The sequence below is a fragment of the Benincasa hispida genome, chromosome 11 (genome assembly GCF_009727055.1).
Source record: "Benincasa hispida cultivar B227 chromosome 11, ASM972705v1, whole genome shotgun sequence".
Taxonomy (NCBI): domain Eukaryota; kingdom Viridiplantae; phylum Streptophyta; class Magnoliopsida; order Cucurbitales; family Cucurbitaceae; genus Benincasa; species Benincasa hispida.
The window spans coordinates 56,138,481-56,166,321 of NC_052359.1; the positions used below are offsets into that span (position 1 = coordinate 56,138,481).

A 27,841-nucleotide genomic window follows, 5' to 3' on the forward strand; every position below is an offset into this window, starting at 1 on the left:
TTTGACAATAACCTTTTATGTCAACGTTGAAGTTATAAACAATATTGATAAATGGATAGAATTTTTATATCTTAATGAAATTATCAATTTAGAATGTAATTTTAAAATGATAAAAAAAAATTGTATATTTTAAAGATCTAATTTAATTCTTGTAATTTTAATTTATTTTTATTAATTTTAAATTAATAATACTAATAACTCTTCGCCTCTTTCATTTTATGGGATAAAGATAGAATTTTTGGCTTTAGGATTAATAATATTGATTGAACTATGTTCATTTTAACAATATTAATCTTATTTTTCATGAATTTTAGAAAAATGATATCTTAAGAGCCCGTTTGATTGACTTAGGAGAAAATAATTTTCAAAAAACTAATTTTTATTTATTTTTTAATAAAAAATTGATTAAAATACATTAAAAAAACTATTTGACTAGTCGTCAAACACACCAATTTATTTCAATATAACTTATTTTTTAAATTAAGCATTTGAAAATGTCTTATAAACACATCCTACTATCTTTTTGTTGTAATGATTGTCTATATTTCACCTATTTTAGTCAAAATTAACTTTTAATTACTATTTTTTTAAAAAATTGATGAGTTATTATAATTATTTTAATTGATAAAATATGTTAAAAATATTTTTAAATATAACAAAATGTTATTATCTGTTAATAATAGAGGGTGACATTTTCTTACATTTATAAATCAACTAGCTAATTTTCATATATTTAAAAATAGCCCCTAAAAAAATCAATTTGATTTTATTTATTTATTTATTAATTTTTTTTCACGGAACGGAGTTGAACCTGAAACTTGGAACTTGAAGTAGCGCAAAATCATCGATAGTAGTAAAAAAAAAAAAAAAGAGACTATGATGTGGGACCCACGTGACGTGACTATCCACGTGTCCTCCTTCCATCTTCCTTTTTCTCTCACGCCGTTCATTTCCCTTTCCTTCCGATTTTTATGAGCGACTGAATACTAGTACATTTTTTTTCCCCCTTAACTCTCTTCACGCTCTATCTATCATCATCACCTTCCTCTCATTCAATTTTTCCTCTCTCGTCGGCAAAAAATGGTTTATACGATCTCAGGGATTCGGTTCCATGCAGTTCTGCCGCTGTGCAAGTGCTCCGACTCCACCTTCAATGGCGACAGGAGGGTGCCGCTGTCTCTCTTCATGAGGAAGGACTCCTCTGCTAGTAGTACACGCCTCACTTTTTGCCTTTTCATTCCTATTATTTCTTTTATACACTTTTCTGAGATGTAGACTCCCGAGCTCCACTTTTGTTTTCTTGTTTGCTTGCTTTTGCTGCGAAATGTTGTCTATGTGCGTTGTAAGGTTGGGATTGGATCACTGGCGTCGGCTGTATGTGTATGTTAAATGTTTAGATTTTGCGGATTGGTTATCAATTATCACTACGGGGTGTATAGCAAGCTATTGAGTGATTAATGAACTTCAGTTCGTATTTGCGAAATTAATTACGTTGTTTCATAAGATTTGTTATTCTCTGCATGGAGTTGAAGCGATTCTTTGTTTGCAGGGAAGATTTTTGTAACCAAGCCTACTTATAATTCTGATTCGGTGTTGTCGACTGCAACTGCTGCTTCTGACAAGGCCTTAGTTCCTGGGAGTGGAAGCGATGGATCTTCGACTTTGGCCGGGCAGTCTGAAACTTCCGGTGCAGTCTCCGAGGATCCTCAGGTTAGCGATATTTATGTTATTCGTTTTATTGAGATTGTTACAGCTTTAAGTGTAATTTAAACTGATATTTAGATTTTAAACCATTTACGATATTGGGGGCCAAATTGCTGTTAAGAAGCCACGGCCTTATAGTCACTCATAGGTATTGTGCACATTGTTGATTGACGGGGATATTGCATGGACATGTGATGGTATGCTATGAAAGAAGCTTACATGGTATTATGGAGGTATGAAATGGGTGAAATAAGCAGGAAGTTTATTTTTTGTTTTGGTGGATGTATTAATTTGCATTCCAATAGTAGAAATTCAATTACGAGATTGAAGTTGGACCTTCTTCGGATGGTCGTCCATCCTAAATAAAAAATTGAGTGACTGTGGCCATAGGTATCTTCCATTGGTATCTAATTAATTAGCTATAAGTTTGAAAGTGCCGGTACTAAGAGATAATTAAAGTATTTGTTTGTACTATCGCCAAGGGAGGCTTAACATTCATGACAAAGTTCAAGAGAGATATCTTAATTGCTACCTACTACATAATATGTACATTCATAGCAATTCTTGCCATGACTGCTGTCCGCTTGTTTTTGAAGTGGTGTCTCTCTCAATTCTTTGGTGGAATCTCTTTTGATTGAATTTTTCAATATTGACGTGCCTCTCCCTCAATCAATCACCGGAACCTCGAGTTCTCTCATTTGTGGTCTCACCAGTCTCAACTCAACAAGAAAGTTTTGGTCATTTGGTCTTATTAATTTGGACATACCCCGAAAAATAGATCTAATATCTTTTCACCCTCCAAGTATTTATGTGGTTAAAGCTATTGTTAGTGTCTATGTGCGCACTTTTGTGAGGGATGGAAGGACCTTTCAAGATGAGGTTAGGATTTTGGAGTCTGTTGTCTGATTATTGGAGCTCTTCTTCCAAAGCTTTTTCTTTCCACTTTCTGTGAGACCTCTAATTGTGCACACATGTGCGTGGAAGGTAGGAAAGGCAATTCGTGGAGAAATGGTTAGCTTGTGAGGCAGAGAATGTGGATTGTGCGTGAGTGTTGTGCAAGGATGTACGGTCTAGTCGTCTATTGTGTGGAGCATTTTTGTAGGGGTTTGGACTGCCATTTGTTGGTGTAGAATATTTTGAGGGTTTTGTTGTGTGGAGAGGTCCAACTCTCTCAAATAGCAGGTAGGTTGTGACTGATATCACCCTGTGTCTTATGGTGTTCATCGGCTGAAATAACCCACTGCATATTGAAGAACTATACCATAAAAGTGTTTGGTTGCATCATCTCTCTGTGTAGTGTACTTTCTCGTGTGTTTTGCAGGTGAGATCACTTTGGATGCCCAACACTTTCCTTCTTGATTGCTTCCAGTTAGAGGGCTGTTTTTTAAACCTTTGAAGTTTTTTGTATTTGTCCTTCACATCAATAAAATATTATTAAAAAAGTCTACAATCAAATATTAATCGTAAGGATCATAGGCAATTAGATTTTTTGTTAACTTCTTGGAATTGTATGATATGATTCTAACTATAGGTGAGCAGTTTTAAATCTATAAGGGTGTATTTAGAATCTCAATTCCTCAAGCCTTTTTAGAATTAGTCCTACTACTCGGCCATCTAGCCATCCTTGCCCTGTATTAGTACTGTTGGTTAATTTATCTATTATATAGGCCCATTCAATTACTTACTTTTGGCCTTTCTTCTGAAAAAAGGAAACAAAAATGCTGAAAACAGCCAGCTGGTCTTGTAGTTTCAACTCTAAGGACATTCATTAGGATAGCTTTTGGGCTTGTATGAGAGTGGTTTTGAAATGGTTAAAATCACTTTTATCTTCAAAATCCCTCCAAACATACGTCTTTTGATCATTCAAAACTTTTTTAATATTTGATGTACACTTTTAAACACGATTCTCGTACCATTTTTCAGATCAATCAAAGCATGTTACGGAGTGGTTTTAAAAATGACAAAAGTGATTTTAACCGTTCTAAAATCATTCCTCAAACATGTCCTCTGTCTGTTAGTTGTTTTGAATTCATGTCTGTATTTTTGTTTTTATACTCGTGTTTACTTCCGTTATCACTTCTGTTCTTTTCTCAATAAGTTATCCTCATTCTGTCTGTAACTTTGTTTCAGGTGCTTCATGATGTAGATAGTCAAACAATAGAAGCTGATGAGAAGACAGAGGAAGAAACAGATCAAGATCTTCAATCATTGCCAGTAGATAATACTGATGGTGATCAAGGAGCACTGGAGATATCAATTCCTTCAAAAAATAACAAGGCTGAAACCACCATGAGGTCCATTCCTCCACCTGGCAGTGGACAGAGAATCTATGATATAGATCCATATTTGTTGAGTCACAGAGGACATCTTGATTACCGGTAAGTTTGTTTGTCATCCTTGGTAGGAAACACTTCTATTAGACCTGAATGAGTACAACACGCAATAATGCATAATCCTGAACGAAACCAAGTGGATTCTAAAAATTCATCCACCTGTTATTAAATAAAAGAAAAATTATACTTACAGAAAGTATCTTGAAAAGGAACCTGGAAGAGACTTTGGGTTATATATACCCTAGTTCCTTCACTTTCTTTAGAAGTATCCTCGAAAAGTATAGTTTCTCTCTTGGAAACTTTTCTAAATAATCCCCTTAGTTGCATTTTTCTAAAGGACTTCACATTTCATTGGAAAGGATGATCTCTCATGATTGGTTCAGGGTTGGAAGAAGCATTCTTAGGTGAAGCCCAAAATTCTTGAAGCAGCGACACAACAGTGCATTGATAAATGGGTTTGATCCTCCCTTCCCTCTCACAAAGGTAGCACACGTGAGGGGAGAAGCAACATCAACATGTAATGCCCCCTGCCCCTTTACTTACGGTGTCAACTAACATACTCACAATGTAAAGTCAAATTACCAACAAACACCAAACTAATAAGCAAACTTTTTCGTAAGTAACTAGAATGCTAGCCACCAAACAATTTTTCATAGAGAACAAATGTTATTGGCAGAGAAATGTAGAGACCGCTACCTACTTATCCTCCTAAAAGTATGTTGACCTCTACCCACTTATCCTCCTAAAAGTATGTTCCCCCCATCAACCGTAGAATGCTGGATCAAATAAGAAGGGATGGGAGATAAAAAGAAATGTCTTTCCAAAGATCTCTAAAAGGGGCCTTTGTGGCAGGGAGGCAAAATCTGGATCAAGCCCTTGTTGCCAATGAGACGATTGAGGACTATAGACCTAGAAAGAAAGAAGGGGTGTTGTTTAAGATCGATTTTGAAAAAGCTTATGACCATGTGGATTGGAACTTTATGGATAAGGTTTTAGATAGGAAAGGCTTTGGTTATAAGTGGCGTATGTGGAGTGGAGTTGCCTGAGGAATGTGAGCTACTCCTTTCTTATCAATGGGAGCCCTAGATGTAATGTGACGACGTGGAGAGGTCTGAGGCAGGGAGACCCTCTCCCCTTGTCTTTTCATCCTTGTTGTGGATGTGCTTAGCAGATTGGTGACTAAGTGTGTCGAGGGTAACCTAATTGAGTCCTTTGAGATGGGTAAGGATAAGGTTCCCCTCTCCCATCTTCAATTTGCGGATGACACCCTTTTTTCTGCTCGGGAAGTGTTAATTCCTTCTCAATGCTGAATCATGTTCTTGCTTTCTTTGAGGAGATGTCGGGCTTGAAGATAAACAAGGGTAACTGTTGTGTCATGGGTATCAATAGCAAGGAAGATAAGATTAAAAGCTGCGCAGAGTTGATTGGATGTGGCTAAAGGGATTAATGACAGTTACTAGAATCTTTGGAAAGATATTTCGAAAGAGCTCCCTGCTTTTGTTCCTTGGGTCTGTTGTGTGGCGGGGGATGGGAGAGAGACGTATTTCTGGGAAGATCACTGGTAGGGGAGAGACCTCTTTGTGGTTATTTCCCCTGGTTGTATCATTTTTCTTTTAAAAATCATTTTGTGATAGATTTTCTCATTTAGACAGGGAGCTCTTGCTCATTCTCCTTCGAGTTCCGTCGTGCCCTTTCCAATAGGGAAACGATGGATGTGGTTGCCAACAATGTATTGGACAAATATGTATATAAAAAATTTGGTAATACTCAAGACTAGCAATGCATTGGGCAAATATGTAGATAAAAAATAAAGTAGAAAACATGCCAACAAAATACATGGAGGCTGTTTTAAAAAAATTAGGTATTTAAACACATATTGCTCTCTAACATAATAAGAAATAATGTGCGGTTTCAAGTAATTGAGTTATTAACTACTTCGCTTTCCTATAATTGGGCCAGCCAAGTAATGGAGTTATTAACTATTCATTAAATTCATTTATGTAAATACTTTATGGGTATTCTTTCTTTCCTTCTCTACTGTTTTCTTGTAATCTTTACATGTAGTATTATAAGTAGGGCCGTACCCATGTCAATTGGTAACATGGAGAAATACTACATTCACACCATGAGAATTTTCAGTACACAAGCTGGATTTAGTGTTATGATAGTGATTAAATAAAGCAATAGTAGAATTAAAGTTGTTCATAGGTCATATGAAAATGTTCTATAATAATCAAGTAGCTATGAGCGTTCTTGTTTCGTAAGATCAACTTTGACTTCATTATGGAAGAGGATTGAGACTGATCATAATCGTTTATAAACCATCAAGACTATGGACTGCAGATCTCTATAATAGGAACCTTCCTAGAGTTCTCTATAATAGGAACCTTCCTAGAGTCCATTTTGAAGATCTAATGCCAAAGGTTTAGTTAAGGTATGTGATCTGTAATCTATTTGGTTTTATAGTAGGTATTCTCCCCTCCTTATATGCATCATCCCATTCCTATTTTTTCCCCTTAACTGCCCATTTTTCGCCTAGGTTGGCACTTCTTGTAATGTATATACTAGGGTGTGTTCTCATAGTCATAGCATGCTGGATAAAGTTTAACCATTTCTATATATATTTAGATATGAACAGTACAGAAGGATGAGGGAGGCTATTGACCAGAATGAAGGTGGTTTAGAGGCATTCTCTCGTGGCTATGAAAAGTTTGGTTTCACACGCAGGTAACTTTCTTGGTTTCTATGTGCTGTCTGTGTGTCTCTCTCACCAGCACTTGAAGTGTGAGTTATTCTGAACTGAGAACTCCTTATGTTTGGCATAATTTTTATATGTAATAAACTCTGGATTCTTAGAACAATAATTTTTTATCTACTCTTTTACTGCTGCTGTATGGAGAATATATTTATACACAAAAAATAAAGTATTGCAAGAGGCATATAGATATTTCAGCAGTCTCAGGGAAATAAGCAGACCAAGTAGGCAAGTATGCAGAAATATGAGAAATAACTTATGAACAATAAATAAAGGAAAAAATTATAGAGTGTCATCTCCTATTTTCAGTATATTGTGCTTCCAATCAGCAGTTGCATGAGAGTCATTGTTGAGTATTGTGAAGTGGTGTTTTTTAGATCAAATAAAAAATTTCTATAAATCTACTTATTTCAAAAACCGTGTTTTGTACTCCCTTCGATAGGGCTCTTTTGTATTATTCTGGATTATTTTTCATTCATCAATGACATTGTTTGTTATTTAAAAAAAAAACTTATTCCATAAACCTAGGGTCATGTGAAGGCTATTATAGCTAAGACTCTTTTTGTCATTTTTGGTGAAGCTTATTTTTTGACTCATTCATCATATATTTACTTCATATTTCCTAATATAATTTCGTCATATTTGCTCTTGGTAAATATCGTTTTATTATCATTACATTTTATCATTAATATCATTTAATCTATTTTACTTTAATGTATCTTTAACAAGTTCATTCATATATACCTTGTCATTGTGATAGAGTTTAATAAAGTACATAGAAGTTCAAGCCTATGGGAAAATTAGAGACTTCGCCTTCTCTCCCATTTGTTAGGTTATCACCTGAGAGAGTATCTCTCCTTTACATCAGCTATCCAAATAGCCACTAGGTCCCCACCCCTTCCCACCTACTAGTTAGCTAATAAAAGGGCCCCCCACTCACACTTCTTATCCACTAGTTCCCCCTCTTTCTGTAGTTTTATATGTTAATAATAATAATAGCAGGACCATCACCTCGTTTTTCCTATTCATTGTTATGTAAAGAACCATACATGATAAATTTCTTATATGGTTCCTAAATTTGTTCTCAATTGGTTTTTTCAGTGCCACAGGTATCACGTACAGGGAATGGGCACCAGGAGCCATGGTTAGTTTCGTTTTTCCTTACCCTTTTTTAATTTTAGATTTTTAAAATTTTAAAATTTAAAATTTAAAATTTTTAGTTTTTAATTTTTAATATTTATTATTATTATTATTATGATGATGATGATGATTATTATTATTAGTGAGAAACATCAACCTTCATTTCATTTGGTTTAAATCTTGCTATTGACGATGTGGGGTTTTTGCCACCAAGTTTGTAAGGTGGAAACTCTCCCTTTCAATTATTTGGGATTCCCTCTTGTTGTACTAAAAAAATTACTTGGGATTCCCTCTTGATGGGAAACATTCTGCCAAGGAAGCTTGATAGCTATAGAGGACAAGTTCAAAAGAAGGCGAGGGGTCTCTCTCCCGAAGACTTACGTTAGTTCAATCGGTCATCAACACTATCCCTTGCTATTTCTTCTCCCTTTTGTAAGCCGTAATCAGTGTCATTATCCGCCCGGAGAAGATCATTAGAGATTTCGTTTGGACTGGAGGTCTGTGTAAGCCTACTCCGCACCTTGTGAATTGGAGCTTGGCCTCCTCCCCCATCATCTTTGGTGGTCTTGGCATTGGCTCCCTTCTCCAAAAGAATGCTGCCCTCCTTATGAAGTGGCTTTGGCGTTATGGTCAAGAAGAGAATGCGCTTTGGAGGAGTGTTGTTGATGCTATTTATGGAGTTGACCCTTTCGGATGGTCTTCTAAGCAGCCGAGGAATGGAAAGAAGTCTAGAATTTGGGCTACCATTTTAAAGTATAGAGATCAGTTTTTTAAATTCACCGATTTTATTGTGGGAAACAGGGAACTCGGTCAGATTTTAGGAGGACGGTGTGATCCTCTTCCCCTCGCGATGAAGTTCCTTGATAAATGCTTGGTCTCTTAAAAAGGAGGCTGTGATTGCTGATTGCTGGTGTGCCTCCAGCCTTTCTTGGAATTTGGGGCTTAGAAGAGGGGTTTTCGATAGAGAGTTGGGTGACATGGTGGCTATTCTGGAAGTCTTAAACTCTTGGATGCCTCTTGATCATCCTGACTGTCTCAAATGCAAGCTTGATGCCTCGGGGAAGTTCACTACGAAATCTGCCTTTCTGAATAGTGCCAAGAGGACCTCTTCTTCTGCCCTTCCTTTGGTTAACCTTGTGTGGAAGAACAAAATACCCAAAAAAGTGAAGTTATTTCTTTGGTCCTCGCTTATCGGAGCTTAAATACTCAAGAAAAGCTTCAAAGGAAGCTTAAGACAGCTTCCTGTTGTCCTTCCTTCTGCTGCTTGTGTTGGAAAGATGCAGAAACTCTTGATCATTTATTCCTTCATTGCGAGTTTGCCAAGAAGCGGTGCTCCCTTCTGTTTGAGATTTTTGGGTTGGCTGGCTGCCTTCCTAATCAGGTTGACGACTGGATGCTTGAAGGCTTGGATAGCTTTGCCTATGGTGGTAGGGGTAGAGTGCTTTGGAGATGTGCCTCTCGTTTGCTCCTTTGGTGCATTTGGAATGAAAGAAACAACAAAGTTTTTGAAGATAAATAGTCTCCTTTAATTCTTTTTGGTTGGTTGTTCAACATTCAGCCTCGTGGTGGAGTACAAATTATATCAAATTCTTTTGTAATTACAGTCTTTCCATGATTTTAAACTGGAAGGCTCTTTTTCGATAATTTTTTGTTTTTTTGGGGGGATCGTCTCAACCTTTGCCTTTTGGTTGTACTCTCTTGTTTTTTTGGTGGAATATACACTTCTGTTTCCTATAAAAAAAACAAATTCATTTGATGAGGTGAAATTACAAAAGAGGGCAAACAAAGGGTCAAAGGAAGTATAAAAAACACTTCAAAGACAATAAGAGAAGTGAGATTGTATGATCTAAAAAGAGAGTGTAATTTACACTAAGAGAGCAATATAGGTAAGATGATAAAACAATTCATCAAAGGTGGTGGCTTTATCCCCAAAATGCAATGATTGTGTCCAAGCCATGTGCCAAAAGAAAGCTTTGATGAAGCAATTGTGTAAAATTTCTTTTTCATTGCTGAAAGGATGGCCATGAGGACCACTTCTAGAAGAGTGGTCATATTTCCCGGAAGAGCTAGGTGGCAATTGATAGCCATGAGCATAGACTTCCAAAAAGAAACCGCAGTCTGCCAAAGGGCAAATGAAGAGATGGAGCTGGGTTTCATTGTCATTTTGGCAAAGAACACACCAATTTGGAGAAGTAGCAATCCAATGAGCTTTTTTTGGAATCACAGTTCAAATGCTTCCATGACTAAGCTCCCAATGAAAATTTAATCCTCCCTTGAGGAGAAACTGCCCAATTGAACAAATGAGGCTCCCGTCAGTTCAAATTTGGAAATGGGCCGAGTTTATTGTGTTAAAAGATTGGGCTTGGTTGGTTTGAAAATTGGGCATGGTTGGATAAAGGAAAAATAATATGAAGAAAACCAAAGTTTGGTCTGGTTGTGCTGGTCATGGGGCCAAAATGAAGGGAGTTGGTTACGGGTAGAGTCCTGTGGGGTTTGGGAAGAAGACTCATCACAAGGGTCGGATTTGGAGTTCCGGTTTCTTATTTCTTGACTTATTTGTCTATACACATAACACACAAGTTTCGTCGTTTGTTTCTTCCTCTACTGCAATGCCAATGACTTTGCGTGGGAACCTTAAAATCTTTGGTTCAGGTTGCGTTGGTAATGGGAACCTCCTTAGAACAGTTGAATCAACAAAATCTTCAAAATTCCAACGGTGATTTTGGGAGACAGCTTTCTTAACCAATTGCCCCCTTTCATTTTCGGCTCTTTAGGAAGTTCTGAGAAGCTCCTTAAAAAATTTGCACTTAGAAAACCTATTACATTACTTTGGAAGGAAAATAACTCCAATATACTTCAGAAGACAAGTTATCGATGAAAATAAACCATGGAAAAGCAACTTTATGTAAACAGTCGTGAAAACATGTATTTACTGAATTTTTATTCTGAAAGCAGAAGACTATTTCCCAGTTACACCCAAACAAATTTCATTTAATTTGAAAACAGTACGTCTTGATGGTTGTTTGGAGCAATTTTCTGGTCATTTTCAATGTCGTTTTTCTGAGCATATATGTTTTTGATGAACTTCAAGGAAAATAAATTTTGTTATGCTCTTTTAGTCAGCTGCGTTGATTGGAGACTTCAACAATTGGAATCCTAATGCAGATATTATGAGCCGGGTATGCAATCTTTGTTGCAAATTCCAACTACTTATCATGCTCTCTCTCTCTCTCTCTCTCCTTACTGCATATTTTAGTACTCTTTGGATTTAGAATGCTATTTACAATTATGTTTTTTGTATGTGCAGAATGAGTTTGGTGTCTGGGAAATTTTTTTGCCCAATAATGCGGACGGTTCCCCAGCCATTCCCCATGGTTCTCGCGTGAAGGTATGTATTCTCAAGATGGTTTATAAACTATGTAAGGAAAATAATAAGTGAATTTTAGCCTCTAGGAGACGTTTATTTAATTAAATCAAATGTAATTTTTCCCAATAAAACTCAAGTTCATCGAAGGTATGAAATTACCGAAGAAAGGGGGAGAACCCACTCCAAAGGAGTTATAAAAAAGAATCTCCAATTCTATGAGAGAGAAGAGAGCTGTAGCGATAGAAAAGAGGGAGCATTTACACCAAGTAATAACCAAAAGACTAGCATCAGAAAGCATATCAAAAGGAAGCTCCTTCTCTTTAAATATCTTTTTGAATTCCTTTCGTGCCAGTTGGCCATATAAAAGCCCTGTGCATCCAGAAAAGCTTATTTTCCTTTTTTAAATGGGATGTCCCGGTAAAACCTAGGAGAGATGGTGTGATGCAATAAGCAAGAGCCATCAACCATCCAGAGGAGGAAAAGAGAAGAATTGCATATTCACATGATATGAGAAACTGTCTTTGTGATTCAGAACTATTCTTGCAGATGGAACACCAATGAGAAGAGATGTGGCATCCTATTTTGGGGCTTGTCATGTGTACCTCTCCTCTTGCTGAATTTCCATGAGTTTAAAATAGTTGAAAACAACTTGCTGAATTGCCTTTCTTAATTGGGCAATTCAGAGCCAGCAATTATCAAATATTGATGTTCAATAATCTTTTCAACAATTAAGGGAAGATGCACCTAAAGCTAACCAATCCCATGGTTGAAACATTCATCTGTAGCATAGTTTGCCGTTGTCCCACACTTGATGTAGAAACAGCTAAAGGCCCTTAATAGAAAACTAATAAAAAAAATGGGATGAAAAACAAAAAATACAGCCACAACACTAATTTCCCGACATCAGTTATATTTTAGTCTTTCCTTCTCTTGAGCATTAGCTTGAGTTTTTTTTACTGATTATTATTTTTATTTTATTTTATTTTATTTTTTGAAAAGGAAATAAACTTTTTATTAATTCATAAAAAGAAAGTACAAGAGATGTGTACTTGAATAGGATCGATACAAGATACGGGATCAGGAGATGCACCCGCGCATCTCAACTAGGTTGACACCCCCTTAGCATATTTTTATTTTTCTTTCTTATGGACGTGTTATTGTCAGTTTAGGAATGACTATTTTTCTGATGGGATTTGACCTCCGAAAAGAAAATATGCATGGGGGGGGGAAATTCTCTTAGTTTCATTCCAGGAATGGAGATTGTTCTGGACCTCAACCCTCATGTCAAATAGTACGCAGAATTATTAATTATTATCTACTTATCTACGACGGCCAACTACAAAAAGGGCCTCCAATAAAAAAGAAAGTAATAATTAAAAAATGACCTAACGGGCAATTATAAAAAACTGTCACCGAAGCCCACAAAGAAACTATAAATTTAACAAGGGACCTGGTATCGCTTAGAGAAGGTTCAAGGTCTCGAAAGTGCTATTATTCTTCTCTTCCCCAAAGACTCCACAAAACAATGAATACCCGACTTGCCACAAAAAGCTTCCTTTTATTTGAGGGAGGTGGAGTAATTCTTTGATCATCTCTCTGCAACCCTTGTGTCTAGCCAAGTCAAGACCAAGCTCCTCAAAAAACTCAATCCCAAACTACGATCACCACTCCAAAGAAAAGGACTCTGCTACCCTCCTACAGGCTGCACAGGATGCAACACAATGGGCCAATCGAATTAGCTTTTGCTGATGTAGAAATGTGCAAATGAATCGTCTTACCGTACAACCTTTATTAACAACTTTGTTCTCGTTGTTTCATGACTTGATATTTGCTGCTTGTAGATTCGAATGGATACTCCTTCTGGCATCAAAGATTCGATTCCTGCTTGGATCAAGTTTTCAGTACAGGCTCCAGGTGAAATACCGTACAATGGCATATACTATGATCCACCAGAAGAGGTATGGTTCATAAATTTACCACATCTTATAATCGTTCAGGCAAGTATAGAAAACCTTTTGGAACCACATTTCTGCCGATATTGATAAATATTGGGGAAAATATACAACTGACATTAGATTATACCTTGTAAACCATGGGAGTGTTCCAAAATGAATGGCTAATAATATATTTTATAGTTTAGTGATATTCTATCAAAGCGGAATAAAATTCGTAGCTTAAATTTTTCACTTGTTTAGTGAAATCATATCTCAGAAAATCCTCTTAACTAGAACATCATTATTTAGTGAGAGTTGTTTGCGCATTAGATAGTTTTTACTGTATGACTTTCTACATCTAGGCTGCAAACTGCTTTATGTTACTAAACTGTACTGTCATTGTAGGAAAAGTACGTATTTCAACATCCTCAGCCAAAAAAGCCAATATCACTTAGAATTTATGAGAGCCATGTTGGTATGAGTAGTACGGTAAGCATCTTTTGTTCCCTCTGATCGATACTTTCTAGTTTCTGTGTTCTGTTTAAATGCTTATTATCCCTTTCTGTCTTTTTTTGTTCTTGATGTAGCCTAGTAGGCTCGGGGAGTAATCCTCCAAGAATCAAAATTGTGAATCTTTTATTAAAAAAAAAAAAAAAAAGAAAAGAAAAAAGATAGTAACACCGGAAAGCACAGAATTTCTGAGATTCAATCTCCCACCCCTAGATAATTGACATCTCTTCCATCCATCATTTTGGATTACCTCCAAGGGGCATGCTAAGATATGGATAGAAACTTCACCTTGCAACTGAGCTTAGTAACAGGCTGGTTCAACTGAAAAAGGTCCAGACTAATGCAACAAACCACATGCCACTGGAGTTAATAGATAGTGCCTTCAAAAGACCTCTAAGCATGACCTCTTTTAAATTGTTGTTGTTGTTGTTGTCGTTGTCGTTGTTGTTGTCATTGTTAGTATTAGTATATATATATATATTTCTTTTCTTTTCTTTTCTTTTCTTTTCTTTTTTTTTTTTGAGGGGGGAATACCCTAAGAACTTGGAAAAGGTCAAAGAAGGGAGTGAATGGAGAAAGAAAGATGGAGCTACCTGAGGATTGCTTCATGATTAATTTGGCAAATACTAGAATAAAAATGGATGTTTACATATTCATTTACGTTTGACCTTATGTTTTGCCACTGTACAACATTCTTCATTCACGTCTTGATATGCTCAACCTTGAATTGTAGGAACCGATTATAAATACATATGCAAACTTTCGAGATGATGTCCTTCCTCGCATTAAGAAGCTTGGATACAATGCTGTCCAGATCATGGCTATACAAGAGCATTCTTATTATGCTAGCTTTGGGTTAGTTCATGTTTATTATATGCTAATGTTTCTAAATTATACTGGAGTTCTTTTTAGGTACAATTTTGTTAATAAATGATATGCAGCATTTTCAGATCTATTGCCATCACCTCGTATTGTATCTCCCTGGGTTCAATTTGCTAACTTGGGTATTTTAATGTAGGTACCATGTCACCAACTTTTTTGCTCCTAGCAGTCGTTGTGGAACCCCTGAAGAACTTAAATCATTGATTGATAGAGCTCATGAGCTCGGGTTGCTTGTTCTCATGGATATTGTTCATAGGTAAACGAAGTAAAAGAGACTACGATTATGAAAAGAACTAGAAACTCTGTTTTATTTTTAGTACATTACATTTTCAGAGTATTTCTCTCTTTTTTTTCTTTTGTTTTTAGATTCTTTAGTATTTGTTACCTAGTCTTTTAGGATCAAATAGTTCTTTTTGTATCACTTGGGAATGTGTGCATGCGTCAGGTAATTCTGGCCACTTTTCTTCTAAAATGATGCGATGACATGCAAAAGAACTGGGAAAAATTAATTTCATCAACTATAACTCCCGCCAGTTTATGCAGGCAGGGTCTAATCAATTGATCTTGTGGTTTACTATGGAATTTTTCTTTTAATAGGCAAGATGACAATTCATTCATTGATAGAATAGAATGTACAGCAAAGGATCCTGGAGTTATAAAAAGATCATAATAAAATAAAAACTCCAATGGTTTTTGGGATACTTGGTTGGAAAGGAATAATGTAAGTTTTTGAGAAGTAGAGAGATTGGGTAAAGAGGCTTAGAGGTGGCCAGGATTAATGTCTCTGTTTGGGCTTTGGTTGCTTGGCCTTTTTGAAATTATGGCTTTTTTACTGTACTGTTGTCCCTTTTTTGAATTAGTTTTGGTGTCCTTTTGTTTGAGCTTGTTTTCTGTATCTCCTCGTACTTCAATATATGTAAAACTTTCAAGACACATTTAGTCTGACCATAGTTTTTAGATCTTTGGCTATATATTTAAATCCATTATCTCATTCTTTGTTTTACGTCCTTGATGATGAATATTCTTTCAAGTTCTTTTTTCCCTCTTTATTCAAATTTTTTATTAAAAAAAACCACAATTTCTTATTGATGCGTATCTGATACAAATACAGTCATGCGTCAAAGAATGTGTTGGATGGACTAAACATGTTTGATGGCACTGATGGCCATTACTTCCATTCTGGGTCACGTGGTTATCATTGGATGTGGGATTCTCGACTTTTTAATTACGGAAGCTGGGAAGTAAGATATTTCTCTCTCTCTCTCTCTCTCTCTTTGGAATTATAAATGATCGAGTGGGTATCACTGTACATGTGGGTAGACTTGGCTTACGCCCTTTATATTTAAGTCATGTCTCTACATAACCTAAGGTTTCATCCATCTGTATCGTTGATTTAGGTACTGAGGTTTCTACTATCAAATGCAAGATGGTGGCTCGAAGAATACAAGTTTGACGGGTTCAGATTTGATGGTGTGACCTCAATGATGTACACTCATCATGGCTTGGAGGTACTTTATTCGATGAGGGTCAGGGAACTTATCTCACAAGATGGGCGAGTTGCAAGGCTTTCTTTCCTTGAGAAAGCTGGTTATAACAGCTTATGAATAGCATTCTCCTGTTCAAAAGTAAAAAAAAAAAAAAGGGATTAAGAGTCCTTGTCTATATATCTGCAGCTCTCGCACCTCTTATTCTTGATATGGCAAACCGTTGCAGTCTATTTGGCTACTATTGCTTACCGTGTCAGGATTTGTAAAATATTACGTTTATGCTTTGGCTTACGACAAGGATGCTCTCTCTTTCTTTGTGGGTGCTTCAGGTAGGGTTTACTGGAAACTACAGTGAGTACTTTGGATTTGCTACAGATGTAGATGCTGTTGTGTATTTGATGCTGGTGAATGATATGATTCATGGGCTTTATCCCGAGGCTGTCACAATTGGTGAAGATGTATGTTTTTTGAATTCATCATAAAGTAACCATGTATGTATCTAGAGCATTTTTTAAAACCTTTTCAGTCAGATGATGAAATGGTTCAATTCAAATATGTGCTACCCGGTGGATATACTCACTGAGCCATTACCAAGGCGGCTCACCAAGGCCGAACACATTCCAAGGCTTGGTAATGATGAGAGAGAGATTTATTGAGTTCTACTAGGACAAGATATTTTGCTAGTAATGATGGGCCTTTAATAGGTCAAATTTGTAAGAAGGGGGTAAGCGGGGAAAATCAGGTTAGTTAAACAGAGGGGTCGTAGGCATCAGGTAAGCAATATCAAGGGGTAGTTTTGTGAGAGGAGTAGACCTCGCATGTTCCATGGGTGCCCTTTAACTGACGTTAGATTGAACCGAGAGAAAACTGCGCTGCCAATCATTACATATTCATATTTTTTGAATATCTCAAATATTCATGTTACATGGTAAAATTTTGCTGATTCTATATGCAAAATTTAAAAAATTTTATTAGTAATTATTTTATTTTTTGAAAGAAAATTTTTTGGGTTGTTTTTAAATATAGAAAAATGAATCAAAATATTTACAAATATAGCAAAATTTTAGAATTATCCTATCAATGATAGATGCTGATAGACACTGATGGACTTCTATCAGTGTCTATCCGTGACATTGATAGAGACTGATAGACTTCTATCAGTGTCTATCCGTGACATTGATAGAGACTGATAGAAGTCTATCAGTGTCTATCAACATCTATCATTGATAGTTTTAAAATTGTATTAAATATTTTCAATAGTTTTACCATTTGAAATAATTTCCCTTTTTTTTTGGAAAGGAATTAGTAATTGTTTTATTAAAAGATAACCTAGATTCTTAACACTTGGTTTGACCACTAAAGCGGTAAAAGTACTCCTGTCATATAAGGCCAAATTTTAATTTTGCAGGTCAGTGGAATGCCTACCTTTTGCATTCCTATCCAAGACGGTGGAATGGGATTTGATTACCGACTGCACATGGCCATTGCTGATAAATGGATTGAGCTTCTCAAGTATGTTGTTTTCTTCCTCATACTTTTTTTTAATTTGCTAAAAACACACGTTGAAATTTTCTTCTTGATTACGAGTACAATGAAAAAGCAGTTTCCCTAAATTTACATAAAAAGCTTATGAGATGCTCTACTTTAACCAGTTCTATGTATGGTGTAGGAAAAGCGATGAAGACTGGGAAATGGGTGATATTGTTCACATGCTTGTTAACAGAAGGTGGTTAGAGAAGTGCGTTGCATATGCTGAAAGTCATGATCAAGCTCTTGTTGGTGATAAAACAGTTGCATTTTGGTTGATGGACAAGGTCGATAAACATCGTCCTGAACTCCTATGTTGTGAGCATGTCTAATATTGATGGGCATGCTAACTTGAAATTTAAACCTGTTGGTTTAGTATTATTGGTTTCCTATGGCATGTTCAAGTTTTTTTATTTCATCATTTTCTTTTCATGTGCATGCCCTTGGGGGTTAAATCGTGTTAATTGAGTTTAAATGATAGAAATCCTCTCAAGGAAAAGAATCTCTTAGTTCAGAAGTCAGAAGTTTTGCATATTGATATTGATGAAGAGTCTTAGAAAAGACATTGTGTTATTCTGTTTCTGCTGCTTAGTCTCTTATATTCATGTTTTCCAGGACATGTATGACTCCATGGCTTTGGACAGACCATCAACTCCTGCAATTGATCGTGGAATAGCATTGCATAAAATGATAAGGCTTATTACCATGGGATTGGGTGGAGAAGGATATCTGAATTTCATGGGGAATGAATTTGGACATCCTGGTAAGATGCTCCCATGCTCGGTCTTTATATTTCATATAAATCATTCACTATCTGGCAGTATCATGTTTGATCAACGTGTAACTCTATTATCTCCTCTGGAAAATCATTGTCAAATATCATCCTTTCAGAGTGGATTGATTTTCCAAGGGGCGATCAGCATCTTCCTGGTGGTGCAGTAATTCCTGGAAACAACTTTAGTTATGATAAATGTCGGCGTAGATTTGATTTGGTGAGTGATTGCCAACTCATATTTTCTTCTGTAATTTAAGATGATATTTTATTGAAGAGTGTGATTATGATGTGTTTCAAGTCTCATACATAGGTTATGTTGAGAATCAAACGTTGGAAATATAGGGAGATCTCACAATCTTTGTAAGATACATGAGTTGCTCCCTTATTACCAATTAGTTTAAGGATGGAACCTCATGTTTATAATGGTATTTGAATCTAGGAAGTCCAAAGGTCTTGGATCCAAAGAAAAAAAAGGGATTCAACCCAAGAATGGTAAACTCAAAGATGCATCATCTTAAGTGGTCATGTTGAGGATCTTAATTGGAAAGATAGGGACCTCACAATCTTTATAAGATACATGAGTTACTCCTCTAATTGCCAATTGGTTTTGAGATGCCTTGAATTCCCAAATTTGATAGTTGGTAGTGCAAAAATGTTAGAACTCAAATTATGAAGCTCCACTTGTAACTATGGGATTTTTTGTTTTGGTTTTTTAAAATTGTGTTTGTTTTATCCGAATTCTTTTATCATGGTTTTTGTCTTCCTAAGTAAATATTAGAGTTTTAAGTAAATTCCAACATTGAAAAAAAAAGGTTTTTTAAAACTACTTTAATTAGTTTTCAGGATTTGGCTCAAAGTTTGAAATATTCTTAAGAAGTAGATAACAAAAATATCAATAGGTGGAAGTATTTATAAGTTTATTTTCAAAAACCAAAAAAAAAAAAAAAAAGTTATCAAATAGCTGGATGATAATTCTAATGTCTAGCAAGTTTCTTGATTATAAATAAAGTTGAAACAGAAGGATTAAACCGCTTAAGTCACGTATGAATATAATTGGTTTTGCAATATGATTGGGAGGAAGAGTTCAAATATTTTTAATTATCATATAGTGTGTATTTTAATTATATTCTTGACCATGCCATGGAATGATTAAATAATTTATATTTTACTGAGTAAGGCTAGACTTTCCTTTTTCCTTTCTCCTCTATGTAATATAGTAATTACAATATGTAAAAATCTTAGGTTTGGGAGAGAATCAGAATACTCTATTCATTCGCCAAAGATATGAATATATACAAGTGTACAAAGCATAGAAAAGGAAAAAATAACCAGATATTTACAATAATGGAAAATCCTAACAATAGAACTGTAACACTCCCCTTCAAGTTGGAGCATATATGTTAATCATGTCCAACTTGTTACATAGATAATCTATACTTGTTCCATTCAATGCCTTCGTGAAGATATCTTCTAATTGTTCTCCAGTCTTCACATATCCTGTAGATACCAATCCTTGTTGAATTTTCTCACGTACAAAATGGCAATCAACTTCAATATGTTTAGTCCTTTCATGAAATATTGGATTAGACGCAATATGAAATGTTGCTTGATTATCACACAACAACTTTGTCGGTAGTGATTTCAAATCCCAACTCAACAAGGAGTTGATATATCTAAATCAATTCACACACCAGGCTGTGCCATTGCTCTATATTCTAATTCTGCACTTGAACGTGACACCACATTTTGCTTCTTACTCTTCCAAGAAATCAAATTACCATCAACAAAAACACAATACCTTGATATTGATCTTCTGTCTTTTTTAGATCCTGCCTAATCGGTGTCTGAGAAACATTCAATATTAATATGACCATAATCCTTATATAATAAAGCACGCCTAGAAGCAACCTTCAGAAAATACATAATTTGTTCCAATGCAGCCCAATGATCAACTGTAGGGCACGACATGCAATGACTCACAATACTCATTGAATAGAGTTACTGTAAGGTATTTAAGTTTTCCCACTAACCTCCTATATCTTTCAGGATCTTTTAGCAATTCTCCATCTTTTGTGAGCGGTAAGTTGGGCATCGTTGGGGTAATAAACTTAGTCCCTAGCTTCTTTGTTTCAGTCAACAAGTCGAGTACACATTTTTTTCCTGTGATAATAGTATTCCTTTCTTGCTTCTTATTATCTCAATTCCTAAGAAATATTTCAACATGCCCAAATCTTTTATATGGAATTGACTATGAAGAAAGGTCTTTAGGGACTAGATACCTAAAGTATCATTACCAGTAATCAGAATATCATCTACATATACGACTAACGAGATGACATCACCCTCAGATCTCTTTAAAAAGATCGAATGATCGAACATGCTCTTCCGCATTCCAAAGCTTTCAATCACCTGACTGACTTTGCTATAATCCATACAAAGATTTACGAAGACGACACTCCCTTCCATTCTCCCCCTGAGCAACAAACCCTGATGGTTGCTCCATATACACCTCTTCTTGAAGATCACCATGAAGAAATGCATTTTTAATATCAAGAAGATGTAAAGGCCAATGATTAATTGAAGCTAATGAAATAAACAACCTTGTCGATGTCATTTTTGCTATAGGAGAAGAAGTATCAACATAGTCAACGCCATAATTTTGTGCGTAGCCTTTCGCTACAAGGCGCGCTTTTAACTGAGCAAAAGAACCATTAGGATCGACTTTAACCGCAAGCACCCATTTGCAATTGATAAGTCTTCTTTCCTGCAGGGAGAAAAACTAAATCCCAAGTACAATTATCATCTAAGGCAGTCATCTCCTCCACCATTACGGCACACCAATCGGGACGAGACAAAGCTTCATAAACAATTTTATGGATGGATACAGACTCTAAAGATGCAATGAATGAACATGTGGAAGACGACAAATTGTTATATGAAACAAAAGAGGAAATAAGATGACCACATGTACGTTTACCTTTATGAAGAGCAATAAGATCATCACTCGTTTTTTGATCCAATGGCGAAGAAGACTCTGGTATAGGGCATGGAACCGAAGGAGACAAAGAAGTCTTTGGTACAGGGCATGGAACTAAAAGAGGTTGTCGTCGAGTATAGACCTTAACGATGGGTGGAAGAGTAAAGGTAGTCACAGGTAGATATGAATCAGGAAGAGGATTGGAAGGAGAAATAACTGTGTAAACAAGGAAATCATCCTCTAATTCCTTATGCTACCCATGACTCTTATTCGAAGAGAAAGACAGCGATGAAAAAAATGAGGAATGTTAAAAAAATAGTGACATCAGGAAAGACGAAATATTTATTTAGACTAGGATAATAACACCGATACCCCTCTTGAACATGGGAATAACCAAGGAAAATACATTTTAAGGACTTTAGATCTAGCTTGGTATGTTGAGGCCGAACATCCTGAACAAAGCAAGTACAACCAAATATCTTGGGTGGAATGGGAAACAAATGTTGCTTGGAACATAAAGTACGAAAAGATATCTCACCTTTAAGAATGGAAGAGGGCATGCGGTTTATTAAGAAACAAGTTGTGGAGACAGCATCAGCCCAAAAGGATTTTGGAACATGCATCTGAAACATCAAACCTCTGTCTGTCTCAAGGAGATGACGGTTCTTTCGTTCTGCAACACCATTTTGAGATGGAGTATCGACACAAGAAGATTGATGAAGAATTCCATGGGCATCTAAATAAGACTTGAGTGCATGAGAGATATTCCTTAGCATTATCGCTCCGTAGGATTTTAAGAGCACCACTAAACTGAGTTCGAATTTCAACATGGAAGTTACGAAAATAAGAAAGTAACTCAGAACGATTTTTCATTAAATATAACCACGTAACACGAGAATAGTTATCGACAAATGTAACAAAATACCTAAACCTTCCTTTGGACTCAGTAGGACATGGCCCTAAACATCAGAATGGACTAATTCAAAAGGAGCACTAGCTCGTTTATTGACTCGAGGATATAAACTCAAACGATGAAATTTAGCAAACTGACATGACTCAGAATCCAAAAAAGACAAATGTTGAAGTTGTGGATGAAGACTCTTCAACACATAGATAGACGGATGACCCAAAACGACAATGCTCTTCAAAGGGGGAGACGACATGCTAAAGCATGCGATGGTTGTAGGTGTTTGTGGTTCAAAGATGTAAAGACCTCCAAATTCACGCCCTTTACCAATAGTCTGCTTCGTCGTAAGATCCTGAAATAAGCAATAACTAGGAAAAAATGAGAGACAATGAAGATCACGAGTGAGTTTACTGACCAAGATCAAATTAAATGAGAAATGTGGTAAATTTAAAACTGATGACAAAGAAATTGATTCAGTAAGATGGACGGTTTCTGATCCTAAAACAGGAGTGGAGGTTCCATCAACTATGGTGACATTAGGTGAAGAGGTAGATGTACAAAGGTTAGAGAATAAACTAGGGTTACCTATCATATGGTCTGTAACGCCATAGTCAATGACCCATTTTGACGTGGAGGAAAGAAGGCATTTAGAAATGTGACCTATCTCTGCGATGGCCGTAATGGGAGTAGAAGATGATGTCCTCAATGACTTTTGATACTGTTGAAATTTAGCAAACTCCTCTGCAGAAAATGATCTTTGGTTATAGGGATGACCTTTGAAGCTATTTGATTCAACCCTCTTATTACCTCTATAATCTTTTGTGCGCCCAATCAAAGCACTATTAGAATCAGATGACATAACTGCTTGTGTCTCCTCGACCTTTGAAGCTATATGATTCAATCCTCTTATTACCTCTATAATCATTTGTGCGCCTAATCAAAGCACTATTAGAATTAGATGACATAACTGCTTGTGTCTCCTCTGTACGAAGAATTCGAGTATAAGCTTCTTCCAACGATGAGATATTTGAGCTTAACAACACTTGATCTTTGGCCATCTCATATTTAGGTGCAAAGCCTACTAAAAAACTCATGATAAACAACTTTTCACGTTGAGCCATTAGAACTTTTGGATCTGTGCTGATTGGCATCAAGGCATTGAATTTCGCACATGTTTTTTTAACTTCCATAAAGTAGCTTGTAAGAGATTGTTCTCCTTGACCAGGTTGATATAGAGTCTTACAAACATCAAACACTCTATTAATATTCTCTTTCCCATAATAGAGGAAATCCAAATATTCTAATAGTTCCTTGACTGATTTGTAGCAATTTACTAGTTCAACGATTTCACGATCAATAGAATTCTTGATTTGTAGAAGCATTCTTGAATTGTCCTGCCACCAAATCTTTTTATTAGCATCAATCGGTGGGTCTTCTGTGATGTGATCATCCATCTCCATGCTCTTAATAAAGTGGCGAACATTTGATCTCCATGAATAGTAGTTGGATCCATTCAACTTGTGTTCAGTTACTTTTGGCACCATAGGAACCATCTCAGACATGACTATTGGTTTCTTATCAGTCATTACCTCAAAAAAATAAATATTGGACAGAGGAGAATCAAACCCTAATTTATCAAAGAGATATCTTTACAAATAGTGAGTATATAGCCCAAACAAACGCGCCACCAAGAAAAGCCAACAAAACCAAAGAAACCCACATAAGACGAACTGAAACAGATGGTGCACACGCGACGGCAGAAGGGAAAAGTGGCGTGTGAGCCTCATGCGTTGGTCAGATGGAATCCGGACTTTGGGGTTCTGTATGTCGGCAGTTGGGCTCCTTGACGGACTGGGCGGTGTCCTACCCTTTTTTTCTAATGTCGGCGACTGTGAGCAAAAGTGTAAACTCACTCCTCCACACAACCCTTGATGTAACACAAACGGGTTCTAAATTCTCAAACCGTAAGGTTCAGAAAACCCTAAGTTTGTTTAGAGGGCTCTGATACCATGTAAAACTCTTAGGTTTGGGAGAGAATCAAAATACTCTATTCATTCACCAAAGATATGAATATATACAAATGTACAAAGCATAGAAAAGGAAAAAATAACAAGATATTTACAATAATGGAAAACCCTAACAATAGAACTATAACCTTAATTATTATTGAGGGAAGAAATATCCATTATTGAACTAATAACTTGCTTAAAAATACTTTAATAATTAATTAAAGTTGTGTTCGTTTCAACTTTAAGTTTAAAGTAAATTTTATATTTTAAAGAATTATGCCTACTCTAAGACATGCATTCCATGCTTTTAGGTTTCTAGTAATTAAATTAAATTTTAACTCATGTTGATCCTGATCCTTAATATTTAGTTAAAACCAAAATTTAGAAATCTTATTTCCAATTCCAGGTTCTATTCTCTAAATGATTCTCAAGTTGATTGTGCTCTCTAACTTCTCGTGTGTAATAAATGTGGCCTACAAATTTTGATTTCTTGAAATTCTCTTAAATTCTGTTAGGGTCCAAGGTTTCCTTTTCTTTTTGTCAAGTATCATTTATATTGTTTTGTGGAATTTCACATTCTCATTCCCAAACATCTAAAGCTTTCTTGATGCCTCCGTGCAAATTGCTTTTATTTTTTTTCATGAACATTGGAATGTTATTTCAATATCATTTTAGCTTTCATTTTCTTTAAAAAATTTCACATGGTTTTTTTTTTTTTTTAAGAACAATATTTCTTTTATTTTAAATGATGATTTTGCATTGAAAACATTATTATTTAATCTACTACTGTTTTTTTGAGTAATTACATTATTTTATCAAATGCTTGTGGACTCATGGAAAAAAAACAGTAATTACATTTTCCTGTGGATATATTACATGTAAATACAGTCGTCTGATATTCTTTAAATGTTCTCTCTTTTTTCCATTTTTAATATATTTTGTATCGAGGCAAAGCGTTGTATGCATATCTAATAAAACTTTGGGGGAGATGCATCCTAATCATAGTCACCAAATGTGCTCCAGTTAAGAAGAATTCACCAGTTGAATGTATATTTTTCACAAACATGTTTATACTGACATTAAACTCTATACGTGCAGGGAGATGCAGATTATTTAAGATACCGTGGTATGCAAGAATTTGACCGGGCCATGCAGCATCTTGAAGAATCATTTGGCGTAAGTTTTTCAGTTTTATAAAGCCTATGTTTTAATATTCCTTTCTGGGTTGTAAAATTCAAATCCCATCCAATAATTGACCAGTCATCTTGTTGAAAGGTTTTATATTTTTTAGATACATTTTGTTAATCCAACATTTGAAGAGGTCTACATACGTATAAAAATTGATGCATTGACAATTTCAAAAGTAATATTAATAAAATGGTCTAATTAGATTACTTTATGATACTACTTTAGGCATTTAAACGAAATTTAAAGGTAGGTGTAAATTGATATACTTACGAAGTTTGAATTGATGCAATTATTAGTTTAGAGTTTTATTTGATACAACCGGTATATAAATTGTTATTTTACCTAAACTTTACGTTTCTGTCACCAGAGTTGGGAAAAGTTTATTGGGTTGAATAATCACTTTCTTATCTGCTTAAATTGTCTAAAAAATATCTTTTTATTAGAGGTTCGAAATTGGCTTGTTTTCTGTCTCCGACTTTCATATGCCTGGAAATCTGTAATAACCCATCGTACTTGGCTTCAAATTTTTTAAATATGCATAATAAACATTAACCGGTGGTTGCAGTTCATGACATCTGGACACCAATATGTTTCTCGAAAAGACGACAGTGATAAAATCATTGTGTTCGAGAGGGGGGATCTGGTTTTCGTTTTCAATTTCCATTGGAGTAACAGCTATTACGACTACCGAGTGGGTTGCCTAAAGCCTGGAAAATACAAGGTATTGTATTGATGTATTGTGTAGTATTAAACAAATACATTGGCCCCATGATTTTCCTGAAAGTTAATTCCTTTTTATCTGTTCAAATTCTATAAATAAGGAGGCATTTGTTTTGCATTGTTGTAGATTGTCTTGGACTCGGACGAAGCATTGTTCGGGGGGTTCAATCGCCTCGATCATTCTGCCGAATACTTCTCATTTGTGAGACTCTTAACATCTGTTTTTAAATAGATTGAATCCATGAATAGGCTTTGGATTCATATAGTTTGTTTTGCTTCTGCAGGAGGGAAACTATGATAACAGACCTCGTTCCTTCCTCGTATATGCTCCTTCCAGGACGGCTGTGGTTTATGCGCTTGCACCAGATGATTCTGAGCTTGTGCAGGGTGAAGAAACCAAAACTGAACCTGAACCTGAAACTGAAACTTCAATGGAGTAGAGTTTCTGATGTGATGAAGAAGATGGTTCAACAATTCTAGTGACATCGAACCGATACCCAATCTTCTTGGGCATGGGAGACAATTCTGGTAGCTAAATTGGATACACAGCTAACAAGGTAATAATCTCTTATTCGATGCAACGAATTTCATATGCATAAAGTAAAGACAAGTTCAGAGGATGAGTAGTAGATGTTTTCTTTGTATAGTTTTATTTAACTTTTCTTTTCTTTGGCAATTATATTTAATTCTTGGCAATTAAATAAAACCCTTTCCAAGTCATGTTTAATTTATAAGGAAATACGTTGTGCACTTCACCTTTTCTCAAGCTTGTAATAATCTTCTTTCCTTTCTTTTAATTGATTGGTTTCAGTAACGACTCTAATCACTGAAGGTCGTATTTTCCTTAATTTTGTACCCTATTTTCTTGTTTTGTTATTCAATTCTTAGGGATGTTTTCGATGAATTTGGAAAAAAAACAAGCAATATTTTCTTTTTCAAATGAGACTTTTAACTTCGAATCTGTTTTTAATTGGTTTTTAAAGTTTAATTATGTTCAATAGGTTGTTTCAACCTTCAATTTGTGTCATATGCGCTCTCAAATGAAATCAAATAGGTATCTAACTTATCTCATTTCTTTTCTAGAATTCACAGATTCATTAATTTTTGTATTCAATACATTAATCATTGTTTTTTAAACTCAAGGTTAAATGTTTAGTAGATACAAAACTGATAATTCAAGGGTTTAGTAGATACAAAATTAAATTTTGAAGAACCATTAAACATTTTTTTTTTAAATTTCTGTGTGTATTAGACAATTTAAAATGTATGAACTAAACTTGTAAATAGTGATTTAACTGTTAATTTAATTTAGATACCATTTTAGTTGTGTGGTAGAGGAAAGGTAATGTTTTGATTATATTCGTTGGTACAAAGTTAGGGCATTTAACCCCCACGTGATTCTTCAGTAAAGGAATTAATTATTGCTCTGACACTTCGTATTTCAGTAAAGATATCCTTCCATGTGGCTGTGTGGTCTCTGCCGGAAAATTTGCCCGAAGATTTTCTTTTAATTAATTAATTTGGATTTTGGAGTACCACCCTCTACATATCGTTTTTAAATATTGAATATCAAATATTGACAGGAGTTTGTTATGTCTATATTGCAAATGTTAAATTGGTTTTAAA

At 35.5% G+C, this 27,841-nt stretch overlaps 1 protein-coding gene across 3 annotated transcripts; it reads left to right on the forward strand.

The window, feature by feature from the left end:
* Window positions 1-973: 973 nt before the first annotated feature.
* On the forward strand, window positions 974-27,841 carry LOC120090452 (1,4-alpha-glucan-branching enzyme 2-2, chloroplastic/amyloplastic-like). Of its 3 annotated transcripts, XR_005485545.1 has the most exons (23): window positions 974-1,210; window positions 1,550-1,710; window positions 3,835-4,082; window positions 6,666-6,764; window positions 7,894-7,936; window positions 11,052-11,111; window positions 11,240-11,320; window positions 13,141-13,257; window positions 13,639-13,722; window positions 14,477-14,598; window positions 14,762-14,881; window positions 15,737-15,866; window positions 16,023-16,133; window positions 16,442-16,570; window positions 17,521-17,624; window positions 17,782-17,926; window positions 18,255-18,402; window positions 18,531-18,631; window positions 25,406-25,483; window positions 26,061-26,216; window positions 26,343-26,417; window positions 26,500-26,772; window positions 27,661-27,841. XR_005485545.1 is itself a non-coding variant. In XM_039048125.1 (22 exons), the coding sequence occupies exons 1-22, from the start codon at window positions 1,081-1,083 to the stop codon at window positions 26,653-26,655; spliced, it is 2,598 nt and encodes an 865-aa protein (XP_038904053.1). In that variant the 5' UTR covers window positions 974-1,080; the 3' UTR covers window positions 26,656-27,038. The 3 variants fall into 3 exon arrangements, 2 of the variants coding, with proteins under 2 accessions (XP_038904053.1, XP_038904054.1); XM_039048125.1 differs by lacking the exon at window positions 27,661-27,841 and having other exon boundaries at window positions 26,500-27,038; XM_039048126.1 differs by lacking the exon at window positions 27,661-27,841 and having other exon boundaries at window positions 974-1,207; window positions 26,500-26,655.

Excerpts from the sequence above, each read along its gene's own strand:
- LOC120090452 (XM_039048125.1), top strand. The coding sequence starts at position 1,081 with ATGGTTTATACGATCTCAGGGATTCGGTTCCATGCAGTTCTGCCGCTG. Across the intron at positions 17,625-17,781 it reads AAATGGATTGAGCTTCTCAA|GAAAAGCGATGAAGACTGGG; the intron begins GTATGTTGTTTT and ends TGTATGGTGTAG. Across the intron at positions 18,632-25,405 it reads GTCGGCGTAGATTTGATTTG|GGAGATGCAGATTATTTAAG; the intron begins GTGAGTGATTGC and ends CTATACGTGCAG.